General features: G+C 48.2%; 3 protein-coding genes across 6 annotated transcripts in view; 1 reads left to right on the forward strand and 2 right to left on the reverse strand.

Moving 5' to 3' along the window:
- adam17b (ADAM metallopeptidase domain 17b) overlaps nucleotides 1-4,029 on the forward strand; it is an 11,413-nt gene extending 7,384 nt beyond the window's left edge. For 2 of the 3 annotated variants that reach the window (XM_079338710.1, XM_079338711.1), the window contains exons 13-18: nucleotides 1,108-1,211; nucleotides 1,285-1,419; nucleotides 1,525-1,655; nucleotides 1,720-1,887; nucleotides 2,516-2,572; nucleotides 2,726-4,029. In XM_079338710.1, the coding sequence (XP_079194836.1) occupies nucleotides 1,108-1,211; nucleotides 1,285-1,419; nucleotides 1,525-1,655; nucleotides 1,720-1,887; nucleotides 2,516-2,572; nucleotides 2,726-3,127 (997 nt within the window). In that variant the 3' untranslated portion in view covers nucleotides 3,128-4,029. The remainder of the gene's footprint in view (nucleotides 1-1,107; nucleotides 1,212-1,284; nucleotides 1,420-1,524; nucleotides 1,656-1,719; nucleotides 1,888-2,515; nucleotides 2,573-2,725) is intronic. The other variant, XR_013778703.1, reaches the window with a different exon arrangement.
- Nucleotides 4,030-4,190: 161 nt separating this feature from the next.
- On the reverse strand, nucleotides 4,191-14,860 carry cpsf3 (cleavage and polyadenylation specific factor 3). The gene is made up of 18 exons (XM_079344034.1): nucleotides 14,644-14,860; nucleotides 13,712-13,775; nucleotides 13,514-13,611; nucleotides 13,299-13,427; nucleotides 12,118-12,295; nucleotides 11,778-11,867; nucleotides 11,543-11,693; nucleotides 9,654-9,829; nucleotides 9,010-9,168; nucleotides 8,785-8,931; nucleotides 8,415-8,567; nucleotides 7,973-8,081; nucleotides 5,626-5,724; nucleotides 5,448-5,542; nucleotides 5,095-5,182; nucleotides 4,951-5,017; nucleotides 4,750-4,846; nucleotides 4,191-4,443 (listed from the first exon to the last, which is right to left on the reverse strand). Exons 1-18 carry the CDS (start codon nucleotides 14,712-14,714, stop codon nucleotides 4,306-4,308), a joined length of 2,109 nt encoding a protein of 702 aa, XP_079200160.1. The 5' UTR covers nucleotides 14,715-14,860; the 3' UTR covers nucleotides 4,191-4,305.
- Nucleotides 14,861-15,958: 1,098 nt separating this feature from the next.
- The window catches only part of asap2b (ArfGAP with SH3 domain, ankyrin repeat and PH domain 2b), a 32,657-nt gene continuing 22,891 nt past the window's right edge, over nucleotides 15,959-25,724 (reverse strand). For both annotated transcript variants that reach the window (XM_079364898.1, XM_079364899.1), the window contains 6 exons: nucleotides 25,502-25,600; nucleotides 25,178-25,415; nucleotides 19,604-19,662; nucleotides 19,392-19,456; nucleotides 16,893-17,012; nucleotides 15,959-16,405 (listed from right to left, as the gene is read on the reverse strand). In XM_079364898.1, coding sequence (XP_079221024.1) covers nucleotides 16,331-16,405; nucleotides 16,893-17,012; nucleotides 19,392-19,456; nucleotides 19,604-19,662; nucleotides 25,178-25,415; nucleotides 25,502-25,600 — 656 coding nt within the window. In that variant the 3' untranslated portion in view covers nucleotides 15,959-16,330. The remainder of the gene's footprint in view (nucleotides 16,406-16,892; nucleotides 17,013-19,391; nucleotides 19,457-19,603; nucleotides 19,663-25,177; nucleotides 25,416-25,501; nucleotides 25,601-25,724) is intronic.

The raw sequence follows: 25,724 nt of genomic DNA on the forward strand, positions 1-25,724 counted from the left end.
ACGAGTCTTCTTCTACTCTTTCAATTAGTGCAGTAATACAAAGAGCAGCGTTCCCTCCGTGTGCTGTTGATTTAACTGCAGTTCCTCCAGTGTCCACTAGAGTCTGTCTGCTGCAGTGAGTCAGTCTCCATAGAGCTCTATGATAAAATGTCCAACTTTACAGCTGCAGTTCCTCCAGTGTCCACTAGAGTCTGTCTGCTGCAGTGAGTCAGTCTCCATAGAGCTCTATGTTAAAATGTCCAACTTTACAGCTGCAGTTCCTCCAGTGTCCACTAGAGTCTGTCTCCTGCAGTGAGTCAGTCTCCATAGAGCTCTATGTTAAAATGTCCAACTTTACAGCTGCAGTTCCTCCAGTGTCCACTAGAGTCTGTCTCCTGCAGTGAGTCAGTCTCCATAGAGCTCTATGTTAAAATGTCCAACTTTACAGCTGCAGTTCCTCCAGTGTCCACTAGAGTCTGTCTCCTGCAGTGAGTCAGTCTCCATAGAGCTCTATGTTAAAATGTCCAACTTTACAGCTGCAGTTCCTCCAGTGTCCACTAGAGTCTGTCTCCTGCAGTGAGTCAGTCTCCATAGAGCTCTATGTTAAAATGTCCAACTTTACAGCTGCAGTTCCTCCAGTGTCCACTAGAGTCTGTCTCCTGCAGTGAGTCAGTCTCCATAGAGCTCTATGTTAAAATGTCCAACTTTACAGCTGCAGTTCCTCCAGTGTCCACTAGAGTCTGTCTCCTGCAGTGAGTCAGTCTCCATAGAGCTCTATGTTAAAATGTCCAACTTTACAGCTGCAGTTCCTCCAGTGTCCACTAGAGTCTGTCTCCTGCAGTGAGTCAGTCTCCATAGAGCTCTATGTTAAAATGTCCAACTTTACAGCTGCAGTTCCTCCAGTGTCCACTAGAGTCTGTCTCCTGCAGTGAGTCAGTCTCCATAGAGCTCTATGTTAAAATGTCCAACTTTACAGCTGCAGTTCCTCCAGTGTCCACTAGAGTCTGTCTCCTGCAGTGAGTCAGTCTCCATAGAGCTCTATGTTAAAATGTCCAACAGCTGCAGTTCCTCCAGTGTCCACTAGATGTGGTTTCATTTCAGATCTGTTTTATTCTGTTTTCTGTTTAGCGACAGGAACAGCGCGTGCTGTAAGAACTGTATGTTTGAGTCTGAAGGGGAAGTCTGCCAGGAGCCCATCGACGCCACCTGTAAAGGACACTCGTACTGCACAGGTGAGCACACGGGAGAGAGGAGGGAGGGACATTGTGGCGGTGAGCGTGAACCCGTGTGTGTTTGTGTCCACAGGAAACAGCAGCGAGTGTCCTCCTCCAGAGAACGCTGCAGATCAGACGGTGTGTCTGGACAGCGGGGAGTGTCTGAACGGCGAGTGCGTTCCCTTCTGTCAGGCGGTCTTAAAGCTGCAGCCCTGCGCCTGCAACGGTACGACAACCATTGACCACGCGTTACTTTCAGGTCCTCGTTGAGCGTGACTCACAGAAACACGTCACTCTGCGGATCTCAAACTTCTGTCGATCTTTTCTGTAGAAACAAACGCGTCGTGTAAAGTCTGCTGTCGGAGCAGCAGCGGCGCCTGCGCCCCCTACCAGGATCAAACGGGTCACTTCCTGTTTCTACGCAAAGGCAAACCGTGCACGGTCGGCTTCTGTGACGGAGCGGTGAGTTGGCCCCGCCCCCCTCCTCCTGTGTGAAGCTCTACCTGACAGGTGTGTCTCTCTGCAGGGGAAGTGCATGAAGCAGGTGCAGGACGTGATCGAGCGTTTGTGGGACTTCATCGATAAACTCGACATCAACACGTTCGGGAAGTTTCTGGCTGACAACATCGTGGGTTCAGTGGTGGCGTTCTCTCTGCTGTTCTGGGTCCCCTTCAGCATCCTGGTCCACTGTGTGGTGGGTTCACAGCTCTAATGTCCCAGCTGACCCTGAACACATCCCATAATGTTATTCAGCATTTCATATCATTTAGTTATTGTCTCCTCGAGTTAACAAATGACCATCTGACTCCACCCTCTAACTGACTCCGCCCTCCATCTGACTCCACCCTCTAACTGACTCCGCCCTCCATCTGACTCCACCCTCTAACTGACTCCACCCTCTAACTGACTCCACCCTCTAACTGACTCCACCCTCCATCTGACTCCACCCTCTAACTGACTCCACCCTCTAACTGACTCCGCCCTCCATCTGACTCCACCCTCTAACTGACTCCACCCTCCATCTGACTCCACCCTCCATCTAACTCCACCCTCTAACTGACTCCACCCTCTAACTGACTCCGCCCTCCATCTGACTCCACCCTCTAACTGACTCCACCCTCTAACTGACTCCGCCCTCCATCTGACTCCGCCCTCCATCTGACTCCGCCTTCCAACTGACTCCACCCTCCAACTGACTCCACCCTCCATCTGACTCCGCCCTCCATCTGACTCCACCCTCTAGCTGACTCCGCTCTCTAACTGACCCCGCCCCCCACCTGTTAACTCCACCCTGGTGTTAAATCGTCTTGTTTTCTCTTCAGGACAAGAAACTTGATCGTCAGTACGAACAGACCACCAAGTCTCTGTTCTTCTCCAGCGTGAGTATCCATACCTGCTTGTTACCACGGCAACTAACCCTTTCAAAATAAAATGCAAACATCAGTCTCAGAAATGTAACACAAAACTCTCCGGTAAGTTCAACTCAAAATGGCAGGCTGCTCCTTTAATTTGGTGACTCTAAACTTTCCCAGAATGCCGAGCTCCTGAGCAGCCTGGAGTCTGCGTCTGTTCGGATCTTCAAACCTCCAACCTTCCCGAGCTCCACCTCCTCCGCCGGCCTTCGTTTCCAGCCTTGTGGTCCCCAGCAGACCAGCACCCCTCCGGTGCCCATCACTGACCTTGCCCCAAGCCACGCCCCCTTCCCAGGCCACGCCCCTCTGGACCCGCGCATGGCCACCATCCAGGAGGACCCGAGCTTGGACTCTCACCTGGACGAGGAGGCTCTAGAGGAAGCATTCGGGAGGCCGGCGGGGGAGACTCAACGCTCTTTCGAGGATCTGACGGAGAAAGGCGTGGCGAGCCGCAGCGAGAGGGCGTTGATGTTCAGGCTGAAGAGACAACGCCAGATTGACACCAAGGAGACGCAGTGCTGACAGGACACGCACCTTTGTACACCTGCAGGTGGTTAGGGCTTTCTATAAAACTCTTTTAATGTGGAGAGAGGAATTAAGACTCTCCCGATTGGTCATAAAGACGGACGATGTAGCTCCGCCTCCTCAGATCACCAAAATCACATTTTTCAGCCTAACCCTAAAGTGAAGCTGCTCTTTGTCCCTTCAAAATAAAACTCAGTCTCCTCCTAAAGTGAAGCTGCTCTTTGTCCCTTCAAAATAAAACTCAGTCTCCTCCTAAAGTGAAGCTTTGTCCCTTCAAAATAAAACTCAGTCTCCTCCTAAAGTGAAGCTGCTGTTTGTCCCTTCAAAATAAAACTCAGTCTCCTCCTAAAGTGAAGCTGCTGTTTGTCCCTTCAAAATAAAACTCAGTCTCCTCCTAAAGTGAAGCTGCTGTTTGTCCCTTCAAAATAAAACTCAGTCTACTCCTAAAGTGAAGCTTTGTCCCTTCAAAATAAAACTCAGTCTACTCCTAAAGTGAAGCTTTGTCCCTTCAAAATAAAACTCAGTCTCCTAAAGTGAAGCTTTGTCCCTTCAAAATAAAACTCAGTCTTCTCCTAAAGTGAAGCTGCTCTTTGTCCCTTCAAAATAAAACTCAGTCTCCTCCTAAAGTGAAGCTTTGTCCCTTCTGGGCCTCCGTACATGTGTGACTGTGTCTGCAGAGACTCTGTCCTCTGACTGGATTTGACTCTTCTGATTTGTTCTGGTTGACTCGGGACGTTTGTGGGCGGAGCTGGTGTGTTTCCTCCAGCCAATGAGAGCATCTTTGATGCTGTTTTTTAGATGTTTGTGATGTCATGTTGACCAGCCAATCAGTGAACTGTTTATAAAATATAATATTTTTCCTGTTTGTGAACACTGTTGATAATAAAATTTATTTTTCATGTCTGGCTGTTTGTAGAAACTAACCGCTCACACCGTCATCACATCATCACCCAATGATGGAGGCAGCCATGTTGGAAATACAGAGACGAACCACTAGGCCACCCCATGAGTTCTTTTTGTAGTGATTAATTTGTCACACAGGAAGTTATGACAAAAAACAAAAGTTTATTTGCAGTTTCACAAAACGTCATGAAAAGAGAAAATCAGCGGTCGTCTCCGAGAGATTCATTTGGAATTACTTTAAATCAAAGAGTTAAAAAACAGAACTGATGACATCACTGACATGCGTCACTGATAGGAAGCGGGCGCCCCCTGGTGGTGACATCACAGGTGGGGCTAAGGGCGTCATAGAGACGGTGAACAGCGACCTCGACCATCTCTCTCAGCGACTCATCCTCTGCACACGACACGGCCTGCAGGACGACACAGATCAGCACGCCACGTGAGTTAACATTCCTCAATGTCACTGCGTCTTCACCTGGCGTGTAAACATTAAGACGCTCGTGCAGGTGAGACTAACTCCGTCATATATATCCGTGTATGTGTCAACACTCGGGATCAATAAAGATCAATAAAGTTTCAACGTGCTGCACATAAATATATTTTGTTTGAAATAAGAAGAAATGTCCTTCAAAGGCCACCATACTAAGCCTTGTATGTCTTTACAAAGACAGGATACAAGCAGGAGGTCTCACTCTGTCCCAATCTTTTCTACTTACTCTGGTTTCCGTGTCGATGAACACGGTGACGCCGTCCACCGTCACGCTCAAGTTCTCACCGTCTTTGAAGTTGACGCAGTCGTCTCCGAACATGTCGCTGAAACAAGGCGGGATGGACACAGAATCATTTCTCTTTAGGTTATCGTGCTGACACAGTCTGACCCCTCCCCCGACCTGCACGCCGTCCAGGAGTGAACTTACTGCAGCATGAGTCCGAGTCTCTCGACAAACACGTCGACGTCGAAGGTTTCTCTCTTTCCTTCGAGAACTGAAAACAAGCAAAAAAGGTGAGAGCTCTGTTTCTCTGTTCAGCTGGCAGGTCAAAGGTTAAAGGTGTTTACTGACACTTCTGGGCGTTGGGGTTGGATTGGACCTCTAGGACCACCGTAGTGACCACATCAGCGTACATATCGTTGAGCGGGTTGGCGATCCACTGAAGACAAAAAAAACAACTTCAAAATGCTTCGAGAAAAAAGTCCATCACTTTCCACAGGCAGTTTTTTTTAAATAGGGTCAAGGGTCAGAGGTCAACGTTAGGGGTCAGGGGATGTAATGCCTTACAGGTGTGCTCATAAGTTTACATATGATGATAATACAAAGTAAATGTCAGTTGGTTGTGTGTTTATGTCAACGTTTCTTCAGTCCCTTCCCAACCCTGTTTATAGAGGAGAGGCTCCGCCCCCTTGAGACAGACGAACCTCCAGCAGCACCATGCCCGCCTCGTGAACCAGAGTGATGCTCTTAAAGATCCTGACCGTGATTTTCTCCGCCCCCTCCACCTGCTCCACGTCTCCTTCAAACACAACACGTTTATAGAGTTAGAGCCAATAGATCAGTCTCTGAAGTTTCTATATGAACATGAACTATAAAACAAACCTGCGAGGCTGCGGAGCTGACTGACCAGCAGCGAGATCGGCCCCGTGTACGGGATCGCCTGAGTCTGAGTCACCGTGCCCATCGACAGGTCCGTGTAGTCTGAACAGAGAGAGGACGCCGTCAGACACGGGAAACACAACGCCGTCAGACACGGGAAACACAACGCCATCAGACACGGGAAACACAACGCCATCAGACACGGGAAACACAACGCCATCAGACACGGGAAACACAACGCCATCAGACACGGGAAACACGACGCCGTCAGACACGGGAAACACAACGCCATCAGACACGAGAAACACAACGCCGTCAGACACGGGAAACACAACGCCATCAGACACGGGAAACACGACGCCATCAGACACGGGAAACACGACGCCGTCAGACACGGGAAACACAACGCCATCAGACACGGGAAACACAACGCCATCAGACACGGGAAACACAACGCCATCAGACACGGGAAACAACGCACAGGACGCCGTCAGACACGAGAAACACAACGCCATCAGACACGGGAAACACAACGCCATCAGACACGGGAAACACAACGCCATCAGACACGGGAAACACAACGCCATCAGACACGGGAAACAACGCACAGGACGCCGTCAGACACGAGAAACACAACGCCATCAGACACGGGAAACACAACGCCATCAGACACGGGAAACACAACGCCATCAGACACGGGAAACACAACGCCGTCAGACACGGGAAACAACGCACAGGACGCCGTCAGACACGAGAAACACAACGCCATCAGACACGGGAAACAACACGCACAGGACGCCATCAGACACGGGAAACAACACGCACAGGACGCCGTCAGACACGGGAAACACGACGCACAGGACGCCATCAGACACGGGAAAACAAGACGCACAGGACGCCATCAGACACGGGAAAACAAGACGCACAGGACGCCATCAGACACGGGAAACACGACGCACAGGACGCCGGACGCCGTCAGACACGGGAAAACACGACGCACAGGACGCCGTCAGACACGGGAAAACAAGACGCACAGGACGCCATCAGACACGGGAAACACAATGCACAGGACGCCGTCAGACACGGGAAAACACGACGCACAGGACGCCGTCAGACACGGGAAAACAAGACGCACAGGACGCCATCAGACACGGGAAACACAATGCACAGGACGCCATCAGACACGGGAAAACAAGACGCACAGGACGCCATCAGACACGGGAAACACGACGCACAGGACGCCGGACGCCGTCAGACACGGGAAAACACGACGCACAGGACGCCATCAGACACGGGACAACAAGACGCACAGGACGCCGGACGCCGTCAGACACGGGAAAACATGACGCACAGGACGCCGTCAGACACGGGAAAACAAGACGCACAGGACGCCGTCAGACACGGGAAACACAACGCACAGGACGCCGTCAGACACGGGAAAACACGACGCACAGGACGCCGTCAGACACGGGAAACACGACGCCATCAGACACGGGAAAACACGACGCACAGGACGTCGTCAGACACGGGAAACACGACGCACAGGACGCCGTCAGACACGGGACAACAAGACGCACAGGACGCCGTCAGACACGGGACAACAAGACGCACAGGACGCCGTCAGACACGGGAAAACACGACGCACAGGACGCCGTCAGACACGGGAAACACGACGCACAGGACGCCGTCAGACACGGGAAAACACGACGCACAGGACGCCGTCAGACACGGGACAACAAGACGCACAGGACGCCGTCAGACACGGGAAAACACGACGCACAGGACGCCGTCAGACACGGGAAACACGACGCACAGGACGCCGTCAGACACGGGACAACAAGACGCACAGGACGCCGTCAGACACGGGAAAACAAGACGCACAGGACGCCGTCAGACACGGGAAAACAAGACGCACAGGACGCCGTCAGACACGGGAAAACAAGACGCACAGGACGCCGTCAGACACGGGAAACACGACGCACAGGACGCCGTCAGACACGGGAAACACGACGCACAGGACGCCGTCAGACACGGGAAAACAAGACGCACAGGACGCCGTCAGACACGGGACAACAAGACGCACAGGACGCCATCAGACACGGGAAAACAAGACGCACAGGACGCCATCAGACACGGGAAAACAAGACGCAGAGGACGCCGTCAGACACACACACACACACACACACACACACACACACACACACACACACACACACACACACACACACACACACACACACACACACACACACACACACACACACACACACACACACACACACACACACACACACACACACACACACACACACACACACACACACACACACACACACACACACACACTGACTGGAGAGGTCGGAGGGCGTCACGATGTGATAGTTGAAGTTCCTCTTGATCAGGATCCCGGAGACTCTTTGACCCTGAATGCACTTCCTGTCAGTCAGGGAGCCCATGACCTAAAGCAAAGCATGCTGGGAGTTAATACACTTCCTGTCAGTCAGGGAGCCCATGACCTAAAGCAAAGCATGCTGGGAGTTAATACACTTCCTGTCAGTCAGGGAGCCCATGACCTAAAGCAAAGCATGCTGGGAGTTAATACACTTCCTGTCAGTCAGGGAGCCCATGACCTAAAGCAAAGCATGCTGGGAGTTAACACACTTCCTGTCAGTCAGGGAGCCCATGACCTAAAGCAAAGCATGCTGGGAGTTAATACACTTCCTGTCAGTCAGGGAGCCCATGACCTAAAGCAAAGCATGCTGGGAGTTAACAGGGCAGATTGATTGGCTGACCTTGGCCAGTTTCTCTCCTCTGAAGTTCAGCGTGACGGCCTCCGTGTTTCGAGGGTTGTGGACTTCGATGTCCACCTCGTCGTTGTCTTCGTACTCGCGAATCAGAGCGGCTTTCAGACGGGCCATCTCGTTCTGCTCGCCATGTACCAGAATCTGAAGACAAACATCTCCATGGTAACCGTTTTTAAATGTAACTAAGATCTCACACTCACACACACTCACACTCACACTCACTCACTCACACACACACACACACACACACACACACACACACTCACACACTCACTCACTCACTCACTCACTCACTCACTCACTCACTCACTCACTCACTCACACACTCACTCACACACTCACACACACACACACGTACCACGTGCGGCGGTTTGAGCGCTCGGATGAACTCGCTGGTCTGCTGGTAGTCCGTGTGAGCGGAGAACGAGATGTAGTCCACGGACATCTTCAGAGGAAGCTTCTGACCCGACATGGTGGCGATCTCATCCGGCTCCGTCATGATGTGCTGAAACACAAACACCGTTGGTCCTGATTGGCCGAGAGCCGCCGCACATGTGACCTATCACAGCCTGAGGAGACTCACCTTGGCGAGCGTTCCCTCCACGCAGTAACCAGCGATGATGACCCCGTTCCTCTTGTCGGTGCACCAGCTCTCGAACAGCTCTCTGGACAGACCGCTCTGCATCATACCCGGAGACGCCATGACCACGCTCGGCCCGATGTCGTCAAAGTGATCCATGCTCTAAAACACAGTCAAACTTAAGACGCCGTCTAAGAGCAGAGACGGCGCACTGAGCGTGCTCACTGACCTTCAGGTCGCTCACTGACCTTCAGGTCGCTCACTGACCTTCAGGTCGCTCACTGACCTTCAGGTCGCTCACTGACCTTCAGGTCGCTCACTGACCTTCAGGTCGCTCACTGACCGTCAGGTCGCTCACTGACCGTCAGGTCGCTCACTGACCTTCAGGTCGCTCACTGACCTTCAGGTCGCTCACTGACCGTCAGGTCGCTCACTGACCTTCAGGTCGCTCACTGACCTTCAGGTCGCTCACTGACCTTCAGGTCGCTCACTGACCGTCAGGTCGCTCACTGACCGTCAGGTCGCTCACTGACCTTCAGGTCGCTCACTGACCGTCAGGTCGCTCCCTGACCGTCAGGTCGCTCCCTGACCTTCAGGTCGCTCCCTGACCTTCAGGTCGCTCCCTGACCTTCAGGTCGCTCACTGACCTTCAGGTTGCTGATGTGCTTGAACACAAACGGGTTGTTGATGTTGATGGCTTTGCGGATCTTGTCGTTCATGGCGTTGATGTAGGTCTGGTACACGGCCATGCACTTCCTGGCCAGAGACGAGGCGTAGTAGATCGGGATGTCATGGAGCTCCGGATGGTTCTGCCAGTACTCATCTAACACACACACACACACACACACACACACACACACTTTAACGTGGATCTGAAGCTTTAAGATCTAAGCCCAGCCTGATCCTGCAGACCCAGCCTCCCCTTGTAGACCCAGCCTGATCCTGCAGACCCAGCCTCACCTTGTAGACCCAGCCTCGCCCTGTAGACCCAGCCTCGCCCTGTAGTCCCAGCCTTCCCTTGTAGACCCAGCCTCCCCTTGTAGACCCAGCCTTGCCCTGTAGACCCAGCCTCCCCTTGTAGACCCAGCCTCGCCCTGTAGACCCAGCCTGATCCTGCAGACCCAGCCTCCCCTTGTAGACCCAGCCTGATCCTGCAGACCCAGCCTCCCCTTGTAGACCCAGCCTCGCCCTGTAGACCCAGCCTCGCCCTGTAGTCCCAGCCTTCCCTTGTAGACCCAGCCTCCCCTTGTAGACCCAGCCTCGCCCTGTAGACCCAGCCTCCCCTTGTAGACCCAGCCTCGCCCTGTAGACCCAGCCTGATCCTGCAGACCCAGCCTCCCCTTGTAGACCCAGCCTGATCCTGCAGACCCAGCCTCGCCCTGTAGACCCAGCCTGATCCTGCAGACCCAGCCTCCCCTTGTAGACCCAGCCTGATCCTGCAGACCCAGCCTCCCCTTGTAGACCCAGCCTTCCCTTGTAGACCCAGCCTCCCCTTGTAGACCCAGCCTCGCCCTGTAGACCCAGCCTCGCCCTGCAGACCCAGCCTCGCCCTGTAGACCCAGCCTCGCCCTGTAGACCCAGCCTCCCCTTGTAGACCCAGCCTGATCCTGCAGACCCAGCCTGATCCTGTAGACCCAGCCTCGCCCTGTAGACCCAGTCTCGCCCTGTAGACCCAGCCTCGCCCTGCAGACCCAGCCTCGCCCTGTAGACCCAGCCTCGCCCTGTAGACCCAGCCTCGCCCTGTAGACCCAGCCTTCCCTGTAGACCCAGTCTCGCCCTGCAGACCCAGCCTCGCCCTGTAGACCCAGCCTCGCCCTGTAGACCCAGCCTCGCCCTGTAGACCCAGCCTGCAGGGCCTTTTAGGTGAGGCCTTTTAGGCTTTGCTATACCAGGGGTCTCTGGAAGCAGCTGACAGGTACCAGGTGGCTCGGAGCGCCATGGCTTCAGGGGTTGAGGAAGCAAACACCTGGGTGTGGGAGGAGTTCGGGAAGGGCATGGAGAAGGATTATCTGGGTATCACACCTTCTGGGGAGCATTTACTCTGGGGTGCTGGAAAGGAGGGTCCGAGCGGAGGAGGATGTGGATCCAGGAGCCTGGGGGCCACTTGTGATTTTCATGGACAGGATCTTAAGGCTCAGGACGGTTTTCTTCTTTGCTGGCCTCAAATGATCACCTCTGCTTTTTACAGATGATGTGGTTTTAATGGTTTCCTCACACTGGGACCTCCAGCAGGCACTGGGCCGGTTTACAGCAGAGTGCGGAGCGGTGGGGATGAGGGTTAGCACCTCCAAGTCTGACGCCATGGATCGTGAGTCCTTCCCCAAATGAAGGAGTTTAAGTATCTTAGGATCTTGGGCATCCCTTTAGGAGGGTTTCTGGGAGGAGACCCCGGGGCAGACCCAGAGTGTGATGGAGGGATATAAGATCCTGTCTAGCCTGGGAACACCTCACAATCCCCCAGGAGGAGCTGGAAAAGGTTCCCAGGGAGAGGAAAGTCTAGGTCGACTTGATACGGCGTCATGTGACGTGGTCTCACCGAGGATCAGCAGCAGCTCCTGAGCTCGACCCAGAGCAAACACCGGGATCAGACAGCGACCCTCCCTGTTCACGATGTCGTGCACCGTGTTACAGAAACGAGCCTCCCTCTCCTCTCGCTTCTCGTGGATATGAGTTCCATACGTGGACTCCTGAGAGACACACACACACACACACACACACGTTGAATAAAACTTTATTTAAATAAAGTTTGTTGAAGAACAAAGTGAACTCACAGTGATCAAGATGTCCGGTTTAACACTCGGGATCTCTGCTGCCATCAGATGTCTGTCCTCCTGACGAGAGAAGTCTCCTGTGTACAACAACTACACACACACACACACACACACACACACACACACACACACACACACACACACACACACACACACACACACACACACACACACACACACACACACACACACACACACACACACACACACACACACACACACACACACACACACACACACACACACACAGGAAATGAAACTCTGATTAATCTTTTCAAAATAAACTGGACCTGCTAAGAAGTAAAACAGGAGTGAGACGGTCTCGCTGGGTTGGACGGACCTTGACTCCAGCGATCTCGATCATGAACATGGCGGCTCCGAGGACATGACCAGCGTGGTAACACCAGAACTTGATTCCAGCCACTTCCTTCACCTCGTGGAAGTTGATGGTCTCAATCTTCTCCATGCTCTCTTCGAGGTCAGTCTCAGTGTACAGCATGTCATCTGCAGAGATGTTACTGCAGCAAAAAGCACAGGGTCACTACACCTCCCCTTTAATGTAGTCCTATACCTCCCCTTTAATGTAGTCCTATACCTCCTCTTTAATGTAGTCCTACACCTCCCCTTTAATGTAGTCCTATACCTCCCCTTTAATGTAGGTCTACCTCCCCTTTAATGTAGTCCTACCTCCCCTTTAATGTAGGTCTACCTCCCCTTTAATGTAGTTCTACCTCCCCTTTAATGTAGTCCTATACCTCCCCTTTAATGTAGTCCTATACCTCCCCTTTAATGTAGTCCTACACCTCCCCTTTAATGTAGGTCTACCTCCCCTTTAATGTAGTTCTACCTCCCCTTTAATGTAGTCCTATACCTCCCCTTTAATGTAGTCCTATACCTCCCCTTTAATGTAGTCCTACACCTCCCCTTTAATGTAGGTCTACCTCCCCTTTAATGTAGTCCTACCTCCCCTTTAATGTAGGTCTACCTCCCCTTTAATGTAGTTCTACCTCCCCTTTAATGTAGTCCTATACCTCCCCTTTAATGTAGTCCTACACCTCCCCTTTAATGTAGGTCTACCTCCCCTTTAATGTAGTCCTACACCTCCCCTTTAATGTAGGTCTACCTCCCCTTTAATGTAGTCCTACCTCCCCTTTAATGTAGGTCTACCTCCCCTTTAATGTAGTTCTACCTCCCCTTTAATGTAGGTCTACCTCCCCTTTAATGTAGTCCTACCTCCCCTTTAATGTAGGTCTACCTCCCCTTTAATGTAGTTCTACCTCCCCTTTAATGTAGGTCTACCTCCCCTTTAATGTAGTCCTACCTCCCCTTTAATGTAGTCCTACCTCCCCTTTAATGTAGTCCTACCTCCCCTTTAATGTAGTTCTACCTCCCCTTTAATGTAGTCCTACCTCCCCTTTAATGTAGTCCTACCTCCCCTTTAATGTAGTCCTACCTCCCCTTTAATGTAGTTCTACCTCCCCTTTAATGTAGTCCTATACCTCCCCTTTAATGTAGTCCTACCTGACTTTGACGTAGTCGGATAGCAGCCAGCGGTAGATGGCCTTGGTGGCGTGAGTCATGAAGGTCCGCCCCTTAAAGCTGGTCTTCTGCAGGAACCAGGGAAGAGCGCCGCAGTGATCCAGGTGAAAGCTAAGGGTGCACAGCGTGTCGGTTAGAAACCAGCAGAGGGTTATTGATTATCATTTATAAATCACTAACGATGCTTCTGGACTCACTGACTGATGAGCAGCAGGTCGATTTCTGCTGGATCGATCAGGTCGATGTACGGCAGAGCATCCATTCCCTCCAGACCAGGATGGATCCCACAGTCCAGCTGAAACATTCACAACTTTTAACGCTCTGAGGCAACTTAGCAGAGCGGCGAGCAGAGCGGCGAGCAGAGCGGCGAGCACGTCTGATAGGTGGGAACTCACCATGATCTTTCTTCCTTTAAACTCCAGGATGATGCAGGACCGTCCGACCTCCTGTCCTGCTCCTCTGGAAACAAACAGAAACATTCACATCACACCTCTCTGTGTCTCTCTCTGTCTCTGTCTGTCTCTCTGTGTCTCTCTCTGTCTCTGTCTGTCTCTCTGTGTCTCTCTCTGTCTGTCTTTCTGTGTCTCTGTCTCTCTCTCTCTCTGTCTCTGTCTGTCTCTCTGTGTCTCTGTCTCTCTCTCTCTCTGTCTCTGTCTGTCTCTCTGTGTCTCTGTCTCTCTCTCTCTCTGTCTCTCTCTCTCTGTCTCTCTCTCTCTGTGTCTCTCTCTGTCTCTGTCTGTCTCTCTCTGTCTCTCTGTGTCTCTGTCTCTCTCTCTCTCTGTCTCTCTCTGTCTGTCTCTCTGTGTCTCTGTCTCTCTCTCTCTCTGTCTGTCTCTCTCTCTCTCTCTCTGTCTCTCTCTCTCTCTGACTCTCTCTCTGTCTCTCTCTCTCTCTCTGTCTCTCTCTCTCTGTCTCTCTCTCTCTCTGACTCTCTCTCTGTCTCTCTCTCTCTCTCTCTCTGTCTCTCTCTCTCTCTCTCTTTCTCTGTCTCTCTCTCTCTGTCTCTCTCTGTCTCTCTCTTCCCTCCCCCCTGGGGGAATTGACCGCCCCCCCACTGTGTGGTCCAACAGACTGGGGACCAGTGGAGGATTTTAGACGGTGCTTCTTTCTGTGAGCACAAACTGAGTCTAAGCAGCTTCTCTCTTTGAACGCTGCTTTTTTGTTTCTGAGATTTTAATGTATTTTCACTTTATTTAAGAGTAAAAATTAAACGTGTTTTGCAAAAATAAAATAAAATGTTTCTCTCTTTAAACAGTTTAAAGATCCTAAAATAAGATGAAATAAAGTTTATGATGGCTGGACAGAAACAGGAAGAAGTTGAACTCACAGCGGACGAATCAGCAGCTGGTCACTTTCCTCCGCGGGAACCGTGACGTCACTTTTACGTTTAGTCGTCATGTTGAATATTAATAAATAATATTAATTAATAAATCCACAAAAAACACTCAAATATTACTCCATCTTTCTTCAGCGCGCGGAGCCGAAAGTTTGACTAGTATGTCACTTCCGGTCCTTCTGAAATCTCTCCGTGTAGAACAGCGTAGCAGAACAAAGGTTCCGTCAGTATTTAAATAATAGTAAATTTAAATAATAATCCGGGTCTCATTCATAAAACAGTGCATAAAATAATTCAGATTTATAAAACTGTTCATTCACATGAAGTTCCCTTTATAAATCAGGATCCAGCTGGAAATGTGACACTTGGATTATCTTTATGCTCCGCCCCCTTGACGCCCACATTTAACCATAAATGGTCAATGCAAAGCAGCTTGTGAATGACGTGAAGGTTAAAGCACATATCGGTAGTTTGCAGCAGCAGGAGGGTCATTAAAGATAAATCTGAGAAAGTGTTGTGTTTCCATGGTTACAGGAGCCACAGTGATTTATTCTTGATCAGCTCATCTTTATTTAAACTAAACATCAGACTGGATGATGAATGCTCCATATTTACAGATATTCATGTAAACTGGAGGCTCTCTGGTTTCTGTGTTAGTTTAAATAGGGTTAGTGATGTCATCAGTGATGTCATCAGTGTGCTGACCGGTCCTCTGAGGTCCGTTCAGCTTAATGAAGGTGAGATGCTGCTGATTAAATATGTGTGCTGGACTTTTATTTATGTATTTTTGAGGTTTAAATATTGTCATATTAAATATTTGTAATGTAAATATATTATATGAAATATTGTCATATTTAAAGTTATTTGTTGAGGACTTGATCGGAGTCATATTATGAGTATTATTTGATGACATCAGAACAAACCAAATAAAGAGGACTACACACTAGCTGTAGTAAAAGAGCGTCCACATGTTTTTAATGGCGTGTTATAAGAGAGATATTTATGAAATAAAGACACAGATTCCCTTCAGCCAACATTAAAGATAAAACTGTTTCTAAAGATTTGTTGTGATAACATTTAAAAACAGAAAGGAGTGTTTCAGTGTCCGACAGTGAGTGGACGTCTCCGTCTGAAGCAGAGTCATGTTCTCCTGATGTCCAAACGTCATGCTGCAGAAGGTTCAGACTCCAGAGCCTGAGGTCCAGAACCAAGGTGGGGGGGGGGGGGGGGGGGGATCCAGTTCAGGTCAAAACCAGGAAACCAGCTTTTGATGGACCTCTATGTTGTGTGATGGAGGATCTTCTCAACAACCTCAAAAGAAGATGACAACATGTTTCATGATGTTTGAGTTCATATTCAGAATAAGTCGGTATTAATTATCTGCTGGAGGATTTTGAACCCTCAAACATTAATAAGCGGGATCTTTGAAAATCTCTTCTGGGTCGTTTGGTTTGAACGAGGTGTGGGGGAAATTTCAAAAAAAAATTTTTAGTGAAGACCATCTGATAGCAGAAATTTGAACAAAGCTTTAAAGGAGGAACTAAAAGCAGCTTCAGTGTTTGTTTCAGTCCAGTTCCAGTCTCAGGTTCAGGTCTAAGGTGTCAGATTCAGGTCTCCTGAGGATCCTGTTGAGTTTTTGTCCGTAATGTTTCCGTTCCTTCGAGAGTTCACAAAGTCGTCACTCGGTGATGAAGTGAACAAAGGTGACAGGAAACACTCCTCTCCTGGTCGGATCTGCTTCAACGTAACCGACCTGAGACAGACACAACGTTCATATTTATATTTATTATTCAAAGTTCACAGTGAGCGTGCTCAGTCCATCATAAACAACATCAATCAAATAAACCATGAAATAAAAAATCATGAATAAAACGTCAGTCAGTTAGAAAGGTAATCAAAACGTTTTTCTTCTTCTGAACGCAGTGACTCCACCAGCTGCTTCAGCAAATTGTGTTATTTTACAACCAATCAGATTCATCGATGTGCAGCTTTGCAGAACGGATGTCTAACATGACAAAATAAAAAATAAAAAACATTCATGACTTACTGAGTCTCCGTGACCCAGCGAGTTAAAATAAACCAGAGTTTGTGAGTGATGGCGTCTTTAGACGTACGTTGTTACTGGATGAGTAGAAATGATTTTAATGGATCAATATGACGTGAAAAATAAACGATAAATAAATAAATGATTGTGTTTACAGAGAAGTGTTGATGTGTTTGGAGGAGGAGCTGTCACTCACCCACCACTCGCTGTCCTCCTCCCCCTCCACAACAAGAACCTCGCCCTCGCTGAACGTCAGCTCGTCTGGATTATCAGCTGAACAGTTGTAGATGGCCTTCACCCTCTTAGGCTTCTGCTTCTGAACACACACAGTGAGTCATATACATAGAGATGTCCATATATATATATATATATATATATATATATATATATATATATATATATATATATATATAGAGGTAATGTAGTGGACTATATATAGAGGTAATGTAGTGGACTATATAGAGAGTTAATGTAGTGGACTATATATAGAGTTAATGTAGTGGACTATATAGAGTTAATGTAGTGGACTATATATAGAGTTAATGTAGTGGACTATATATAGAGTTAATGTAGTGGACTATATAGAGTTAATGTAGTGGACTATATATAGAGTTAATGTAGTGGACTATATATAGAGTTAATGTAGTGGACTATATATAGAGTTAATGTAGTGGACTATATATAGAGTTAATGTAGTGGACTATATAGAGTTAATGTAGTGGACTATATATAGAGTTAATGTAGTGGACTATATATAGAGTTAATGTAGTGGACTATATATAGAGTTAATGTAGTGGACTATATAGTGAGTTAATGTAGTGGACTATATATAGAGTTAATGTAGTGGACTATATAGTGAGTTAATGTAGTGGACTATATAGTGAGTTAATGTAGTGGACTATATATAGAGTTAATGTAGTGGACTATATATAGAGTTAATGTAGTGGACTATATAGTGAGTTAATGTAGTGGACTATATAGTGAGTTAATGTAGTGGACTATATATAGAGTTAATGTAGTGGACTATATAGTGAGTTAATGTAGTGGACTATATATAGAGTTAATGTAGTGGACTATATAGTGAGTTAATGTAGTGGACTATATATAGAGTTAATGTAGTGGACTATATATAGAGTTAATGTAGTGGACTATATATAGAGTTAATGTAGTGGACTATATATAGAGTTAATGTAGTGGACTATATATAGAGTTAATGTAGTGGACTATATATAAAGTTAATGTAGTGGACTATATAGAGTTAATGTAGTGGACTATATATAGAGTTAATGTAGTGGACTATATAGAGGTAATGTAGTGGACTATATATAGAGTTAATGTAGTGGACTATATAGAGGTAATGTAGTGGACTATATATAGAGTTAATGTAGTGGACTATATATAGAGTTAATGTAGTGGACTATATATAGAGTTAATGTAGTGGACTATATATAAAGTTAATGTAGTGGACTATATATAGAGTTAATGTAGTGGACTATATATAGAGTTAATGTAGTGGACTATATAGTGAGTTAATGTAGTGGACTATATATAGAGTTAATGTAGTGGACTATATATAGAGGTAATGTAGTGGACTATATATAGAGTTAATGTAGTGGACTATATAGTGAGTTAATGTAGTGGACTATATAGTGAGTTAATGTAGTGGACTATATAGTGAGTTAATGTAGTGGACTATATAGAGAGTTAATGTAGTGGACTATATAGAGAGTTAATGTAGTGGACTATATAGTGAGTTAATGTAGTGGACTATATATAGAGTTAATGTAGTGGACTATATAGTGAGTTAATGTAGTGGACTATATAGTGAGTTAATGTAGTGGACTATATATAGAGTTAATGTAGTGGACTATATAGTGAGTTAATGTGGTGGACTATATAGTGAGTTAATGTAGTGGACTATATATAGAGGTAATGTAGTGGACTATATAGAGGTAATGTAGTGGACTATATATAGAGTTAATGTAGTGGACTATATATAGAGTTAATGTAGTGGACTATATATAGAGAGTTAGTGTAGTGGACTATATAGAGAGGTAATGTAGTGGACTATATAGAGAGGTAATGTAGTGGACTATATAGAGGTAATGTAGTGGACTATATATAGAGTTAATGTAGTGGACTATATATAGAGTTAATGTAGTGGACTATATATAGAGTTAATGTAGTGGACTATATATAGAGTTAATGTAGTGGACTATATATAGAGTTAATGTAGTGGACTATATATAGAGTTAATGTAGTGGACTATATATAGAGTTAATGTAGTGGACTATATATAGAGTTAATGTAGTGGACTATATATAGAGTTAATGTAGTGGACTATATATAGAGGTAATGTAGTGGACTATATAGAGAGGTAATGTAGTGGACTATATAGAGGTAATGTAGTGGACTATATATAGAGTTAATGTAGTGGACTATATATAGAGTTAATGTAGTGGACTATATAGAGGTAATGTAGTGGACTATATATAGAGGTAATGTAGTGGACTATATATAGAGGTAATGTAGTGGACTATATATAGAGGTAATGTAGTGGACTATATAGTGAGTACTGATACAGAATTCGGACAGCACTGTAAAATGGCGTGTCCACTACATAGTGAAAAGGGAGGGATTATGGACACAGCCTCATAGTTGACCATGGATTTCTGTGTTGTGTTCGAGGACTTACGGAGAACGTGTTCCTGGGTTTGGGTGTTGGAGGAGAAGGACTCTGAGGGGATTTGGACAGAGACCCTGCAGAGAGGACATGCCGTCCCAATCATCAGTGATATTGACAGAACCACTCGTCACATTCCACTTCATCTTTTCTGACAGAGTCCTGTGATTGGTCAGCAGGACAAGCTTTTTTAAGTTTTGATTGGTTTGGTGTGTGCGTGTTACCTCGTTTGTCCACAGAGGGGGTCCTGAGAGAAGGTCTCTGTGGAGGCCTCTTCACTGATCTGAAAGCCGACAGAATTAAAAAAGTATTTAATGTGCATCCATTACAAACCAGTTCAGACCAGTATTAACTGGAAGCGACACCAGCAGTCTATACAAACCTCCTGTACACAGCATGACAGATGGCGAGCGATTGAGCTGCGTGTCTGGCTTAATGGTAAGGACACATACTGTCCAGTAACATCCACGACAGCCCACTACAGTTCAGTATGTGCAACCAAAGTCATTTACTGTCTGAAGAATGACCCAAACCAGTCTGTACAGTCTAGTATATCCCACAATGGACCAGTACAACCCACTTCAATCAAGCACATGCCAGTACAGGGCAGCAGAGACCTCTACAGGATTATTAACCTGTGCGCCGACGTGAGTGGCCGCACATTCAGTAGCTCCGTCCCTGTCGCACTCGTCTGATATGTTATTCGTTTGTTGTGGCTCTGTGCCAACTTCTACGTTTATAGTTTTTATAGTACTATACTATATAGTTTTTATAGTACACCTTCAGTGTATAACTTTATGTATCCTATGGATACTTTTTCGTGTTTTCGTGGAAATAGCAGCGGAAAACTTTCCTATTCAAGGGAAACGCTGCTCTCGCTCCGGTCAGCGGGACAAGCCGGCATCGTTCACCCGATACCAGAGGAGCTGAGGCGGCGGTATAGAGGCTGTAGAGCTGGGGCCCTGGTAAGGGCTAAGCTCGCGGCTAAGCGATGGAGGTACAAGCCCTCGGTTCCGGTGATAGTTATGGGGAACGTAAACTGTCTAACCAACAAGACAGACGAGCTGGCTGCGCTTGTGAGGAACAATCGGACATTTAGAGAGTGCAGTTTAATGTGCCTCATAGAAACCTGGCTGACTCAAAACACCCCGGACGCTAACGTGGATCTACCGGGCTTCACTACAGTGAGAGCGGACAGAGACACGAAACGTAGCGACAAACGGAAAGGAGGAGGACTCGCGCTGTTTATTAACACCAGATGGTGCCACCATGGACATGTTACTGTGAAGGAGGCAACGTGCAGCAAAGACATCGAGCTGCTGGCGGTGGGTCTCCATCCTTACTACATGCCGAGGGAATTCTCTCACGTGATCGTGCTCTGTGTCTACGTTCCTCCCCGGGCACACGCCGAAACTGCGTGTGACGTCATCCACGCGACCACCTCAAGATTACAAACGCTGCACCCGGATGCTTTCATCGCCATCTCAGGGGACTTTAACCACGTTACATTGAACTCCACACTACCGGACTTTCACCAGTTTGTAAGCTGTCCCACCAGGAAGAACAGGACAATAGACCTCCTGTATGCAAACGTGAAGGACGCCTACACTGCCACCCCGTTACCACCTCTGGGTAAGTCCAACCACAACCTGGTCCTACTCAAGCCACAGTACAAAACTATGATCCAGAGACAACCGATAACCACACGCACCTTCAGAAAGTGGTCTCCTGAGGCAGAGGAGGCCCTCAGAGACTGTTTTGAGACCACTGACTGGAGTGCCCTACAAGAGACCCATGGTGATGACATTGAGGGGGTCACACACTGCACAACTGACTACATGAACTTCTGCATGGACGTTGTGGTTCCCACTAAAACTGTGCGCTGCTTCCCGAACAACAAGCCCTGGATCACCAGCGATGTCAAGGAGATCCTTAACAGGAAGAAAAGGGCATTCAAGGAGGGAGACCAGGCAGAGCTGAAGTGGGTGCATGTGGAACTCAAGGTCAGACTCCAAGAGGCAAAGGAGGAGTACAGAAGGAAGGTAGAACAGAAGCTGCAGCAGAACAACATGAGGGAGGTCTGGGAGGGCATGAAGACCATCACAGGCTGCAAAAAGAAAAACAACAACGCAGAAGACGGGGACCCTGAGAGAGCAAACCAGCTCAACTTGTTTTTTAACAGGTTCGACAGCCCCGTCGCTGCAGCCAGTGCCTGTCCCCCCAGCACCCCTCTACACACCCCCTCCCCCCCTCTCACTCCTCCCCCCCCCCAGCACCCCTCCTCCCCCCCCCCAGCACCCCTCTACACACCCCCTCCCCCCCTCTCACTCCCCCCAACACCTCCACCAGAACAGATACAACCTCCAGTGACAATCCATCCCCCCTCCCCCCCACCATCACCAGAGACCAGGTGAGCAAGGAGCTGAAGAGACTCCGCCCCAGGAAGGCAGCAGGCCCAGACAAGGTGTGTCCCAGGATGCTAAAGGCCTGCTCTGCTGAGCTGGGGGAGCCACTTCAGCACATCTTCAACATGAGCCTGCGGCTCGGGAAGGTTCCTGTGCTCTGGAAGACCTCGTGCCTCACCCCTGTCCCCAAGAAGAAAAACCCCAGTGAACCAGGCGACTTCAGACCAATCGCTCTGACATCCCACGTTATGAAGACCTTTGAACGGCTGCTGCTCCAACACCTCAGACCCCAGGTCCAACATGCACAGGATCCCTTGCAGTTTGCATACCAGGCAAAGGTGGGCGTGGACGATGCCATCCTCTATCTTCTACACAGGGCTTACTCTCATCTGGACAAAGGGAGCAGCGTGATGAGAATCATGTTCTTTGATTTCTCAAGCGCCTTCGACACCATCCATCCCCTCCTACTGAGAGACAAGCTGACCGAGATGAGGGTGGACTCGCACCTGGTGAGGTGGATCACGGACTACCTCACAGAGAGACCACAGTACGTCAGACTGAAGGACTGCACATCTGACACTGTGGTCAGCAGCACCGGAGCACCACAGGGGACTGTGCTCTCCCCTGTCCTGTTCACCCTGTACACCTCTGACTTCCAGTATAACTCTGAGCTCTGCCACATGCAGAAATACTCGGACGACACTGCGATAGTTGCTTGTGTCAGGGATGGACAGGAGGAGGAGTACAGGAGCCTGATCGAGGACTTTGTGACGTGGTGCAGTGCCAACCATCTGCAGCTAAACACCTCCAAGACCAAGGAGATGGTGGTGGACTTCCGAAGGAAGAAACCACATCTAGAACCTGTTTCCATCGGCGGGGTCGACGTGGAGGTGGTCAGGACCTACGGGTACCTGGGGCTGCAGCTGGATGACAAACTGGACTGGTCACCTAACATGGACACTACCTGCAGGAAGGGACAGAGCCGTCTGTACTTCCTGAGAAGGCTGGGGTCCTTCAACATCTGCAAAAAGCTGCTGCAGATGTTCTACCAGTCTGTGGTGTCCAGCGTCCTCTTCTACGCAGTGGTGTGCTGGGGAGGAAGCTGCAAGAAGAGGGACGCAGCACGCCTGGACAGACTGGTGAGGAGGGCCGGCTCTGTGGTGGGCACAGAGCTGGACTCACTGGTGAGGAGGGCTGGCTCTGTGGTGGGTACAGAGCTGGACTCACTGGTGAGGAGGCTCTGTGGGGGGTACAGAGCTGGACTCTCTGGTGAGGAGGGCTGGCTCTGTGGTGGGTACAGAGCTGGACTCACTGGTGAGGAGGGCTGGCTCTGTGGTGGGTACAGAGCTGGACTCTCTGGTGAGGAGGGCTGGCTCTGTGGGGGGTACAGAGCTGGACTCACTGGTGAGGAGGGCCGGCTCTGTGGTGGGTACAGAGCTGGACTCACTGGTGACCGTGGTAGAGAGGAGGTCTCTGGACAAAATGCTCTCCATCATGGACAACACACACCACCCTCTGCACAGCACCTTCACCGGGCAGAGGAGCATGTTCAGTGACAGACTGCTGTCACAGTCGTGCTCCACGGACAGACTCAAGAACTCTTTTGTCCCCCTATAGGCCATAAGACTGTACAACACTTCACTGTCACAGCAGGGAAGAAGCGCACAGTGAACCCTGGACTCTTTTTTTCTTTTCACTTTTTTCTCACTCCTCATCTGCACTGCTGACCTCAGAGTCAGCCTCCAGTTGGACACTTTAATGCATATTGATAGTCACCTTACTGAGCACTGGTCACTTTAAAGATAATCACCCTAATCATGTCTGGTTTCATCCTACTGTTGTGTTATGCTACATCTGTAATGGTTGACATGATCACCCTAATTAGGTCAAGTTTCACTCTATTGTCTTCAACACTTCATGCTAATCTGCTCCTCAATAGTTGGGTACTTTAATGATAATCACCCTAATCACTCCTGGTTTCACCATATTGTCTAGGACACTTAATGCTAATCACTGCTCCTTTAAGTTGGTGAACCAATTTACATCCCTGCATTGACTGTTTAATGACTGTACTCACACCTCTGGCACTACCTCAAACACCTCTGTACATGCACATGGAACTAGTTTCTAGAAGGTCAGCACTTTGTTTCTAAGGCTCTTTAACTGTTTACAGGTCTCTTTTAACCAGCACATGTTTTTCTCTCCTTCACATGTTATGTACATTATGCTATATTAGTTTAAGTCTAATTGCTAATGCTAACTGCACAGCTTTAACCTGTAATTATATTTACTCTTAGTCACATAGGGGCTGCTAAATCTGTTTGGGGATTATTGTATACAGAGGGGAGGGGGGACAGCAGGTGTGTATTGTAACTAATGTCTTGTGTCCTGCCTGTCTGTATACTGCTACTGGATGCCCTGAAGTTCCCTCGGGATCAATAAAGTATCTATCTATCTATCTATCTATCTATCATCTATCTATCTATCTATCTATCTATCTATCTATCTATCTATCTATCTATCTATCTATCTATCATCTATCTATCTATCTATCTATCTATCTATCTATCTATCTATCTATCTATCTATCATCTATCTATCTATCTATCTATCTATCTATCTATCTATCTATCTATCTATCTATCTATCATCTATCTATCTATCTATCTATCTATCTATCTATCTATCTATCTATCTATCTATCTATCTATCATCTATCATCTATCTATCTATCTACAGTAGCATCACTATAGCACACTAAAGACCACTTTAGTCTGCTCAGTCCCGTACTGTCCACTAAGGCCTACAAGTGTATTCACTATAGTCAAATAAGGCCAATAACAGCCAGCACAGTCCCATCTCTGAAACCATCTGTCATTCTCTATCTTCAGCTTGAATTTCCCTCGGGATCAATAAAGTATCTATCTATCTATCTATCTATCTATCTATCTATCTATCTATCTATCTATCTATCTTCAGATAATCCTCAACAGGAGTCAGGTAGATTAAGTTCCAGCTGTTTTTGCCCTGAACAAAAGAAAGCTGCTGATGTGTGTCAACTAGCTTACAACAAACAGAAACCAGAATGGTAGTCCTTCAGTGTCCATGGTGGCCATTACAGCCTACCAGAGACCAATGAGGTTCCATCATGTACAACCTACCAGAGCTTAATAAAGCCCACCACAGTCAAGCAGACTCAAGTCTAGAATAGTCTAGTACAGCCTTCAACACTCTGGTAGCCTTCAGTATGGCCCAGTTAAACCCAGTTCAGTCCAATACTAATCCCTTTGGTTCATTATGGTCCACTTCAGACAAGGGAAGTCCACTACAGCCCTGAACAAACCAGTACAACCAACTAGTCAAGTGTTGTCCTTTCTAGTCCAGAGTACCTACCCAGTCGGTGATTTGGGGGACTTGGGTCCTGGTGGCTTGTTGCCCTGGTGACTGGTGACAGGTGGAGGAAGGGGTGGAGCTTTAAAGTGGGGTGGTGGTGGGATGGGTGGTGCTGGGGGGAGTCCTGCTGCTGGTGGAGGAGGGAGGGGAGGGAGGGGGGTGTTCTTGGCAAACAAAGTCTTGGTCTCAAGCATGCTGGACCTCTTGTTTACTGGAGGAGGAGGAGCTGCTGGGAGAACTGGGAGGAGAAGAGATAAGAAGTCAATCTTTTAGAAAAGACATCCTGTAAAGATGAACTGACTAAGGACGGCAGCTTTCACCCACCATACATAGAGGAGTTCCTCTCAGGGGTTTGGGGGTTGGGGGGGTCTGAGGATGACCGCTGTCTACCTACAGTTTCCATGGCAACAGGTTTACTGTGTCCTGAAGCCGCAGGGAGACAAACCGGGAGAAAATATACTGAAGAATTCATAGATCAGCGTATTGAATAGTGTTGCTGTTAAAAACACCTAAATGACTTTTATAATATATATATATTAATGATGTT

The sequence above is a fragment of the Symphodus melops genome (assembly GCF_947650265.1).
Source record: "Symphodus melops genome assembly, chromosome: 1".
Classification (NCBI taxonomy): domain Eukaryota; kingdom Metazoa; phylum Chordata; class Actinopteri; order Labriformes; family Labridae; genus Symphodus; species Symphodus melops.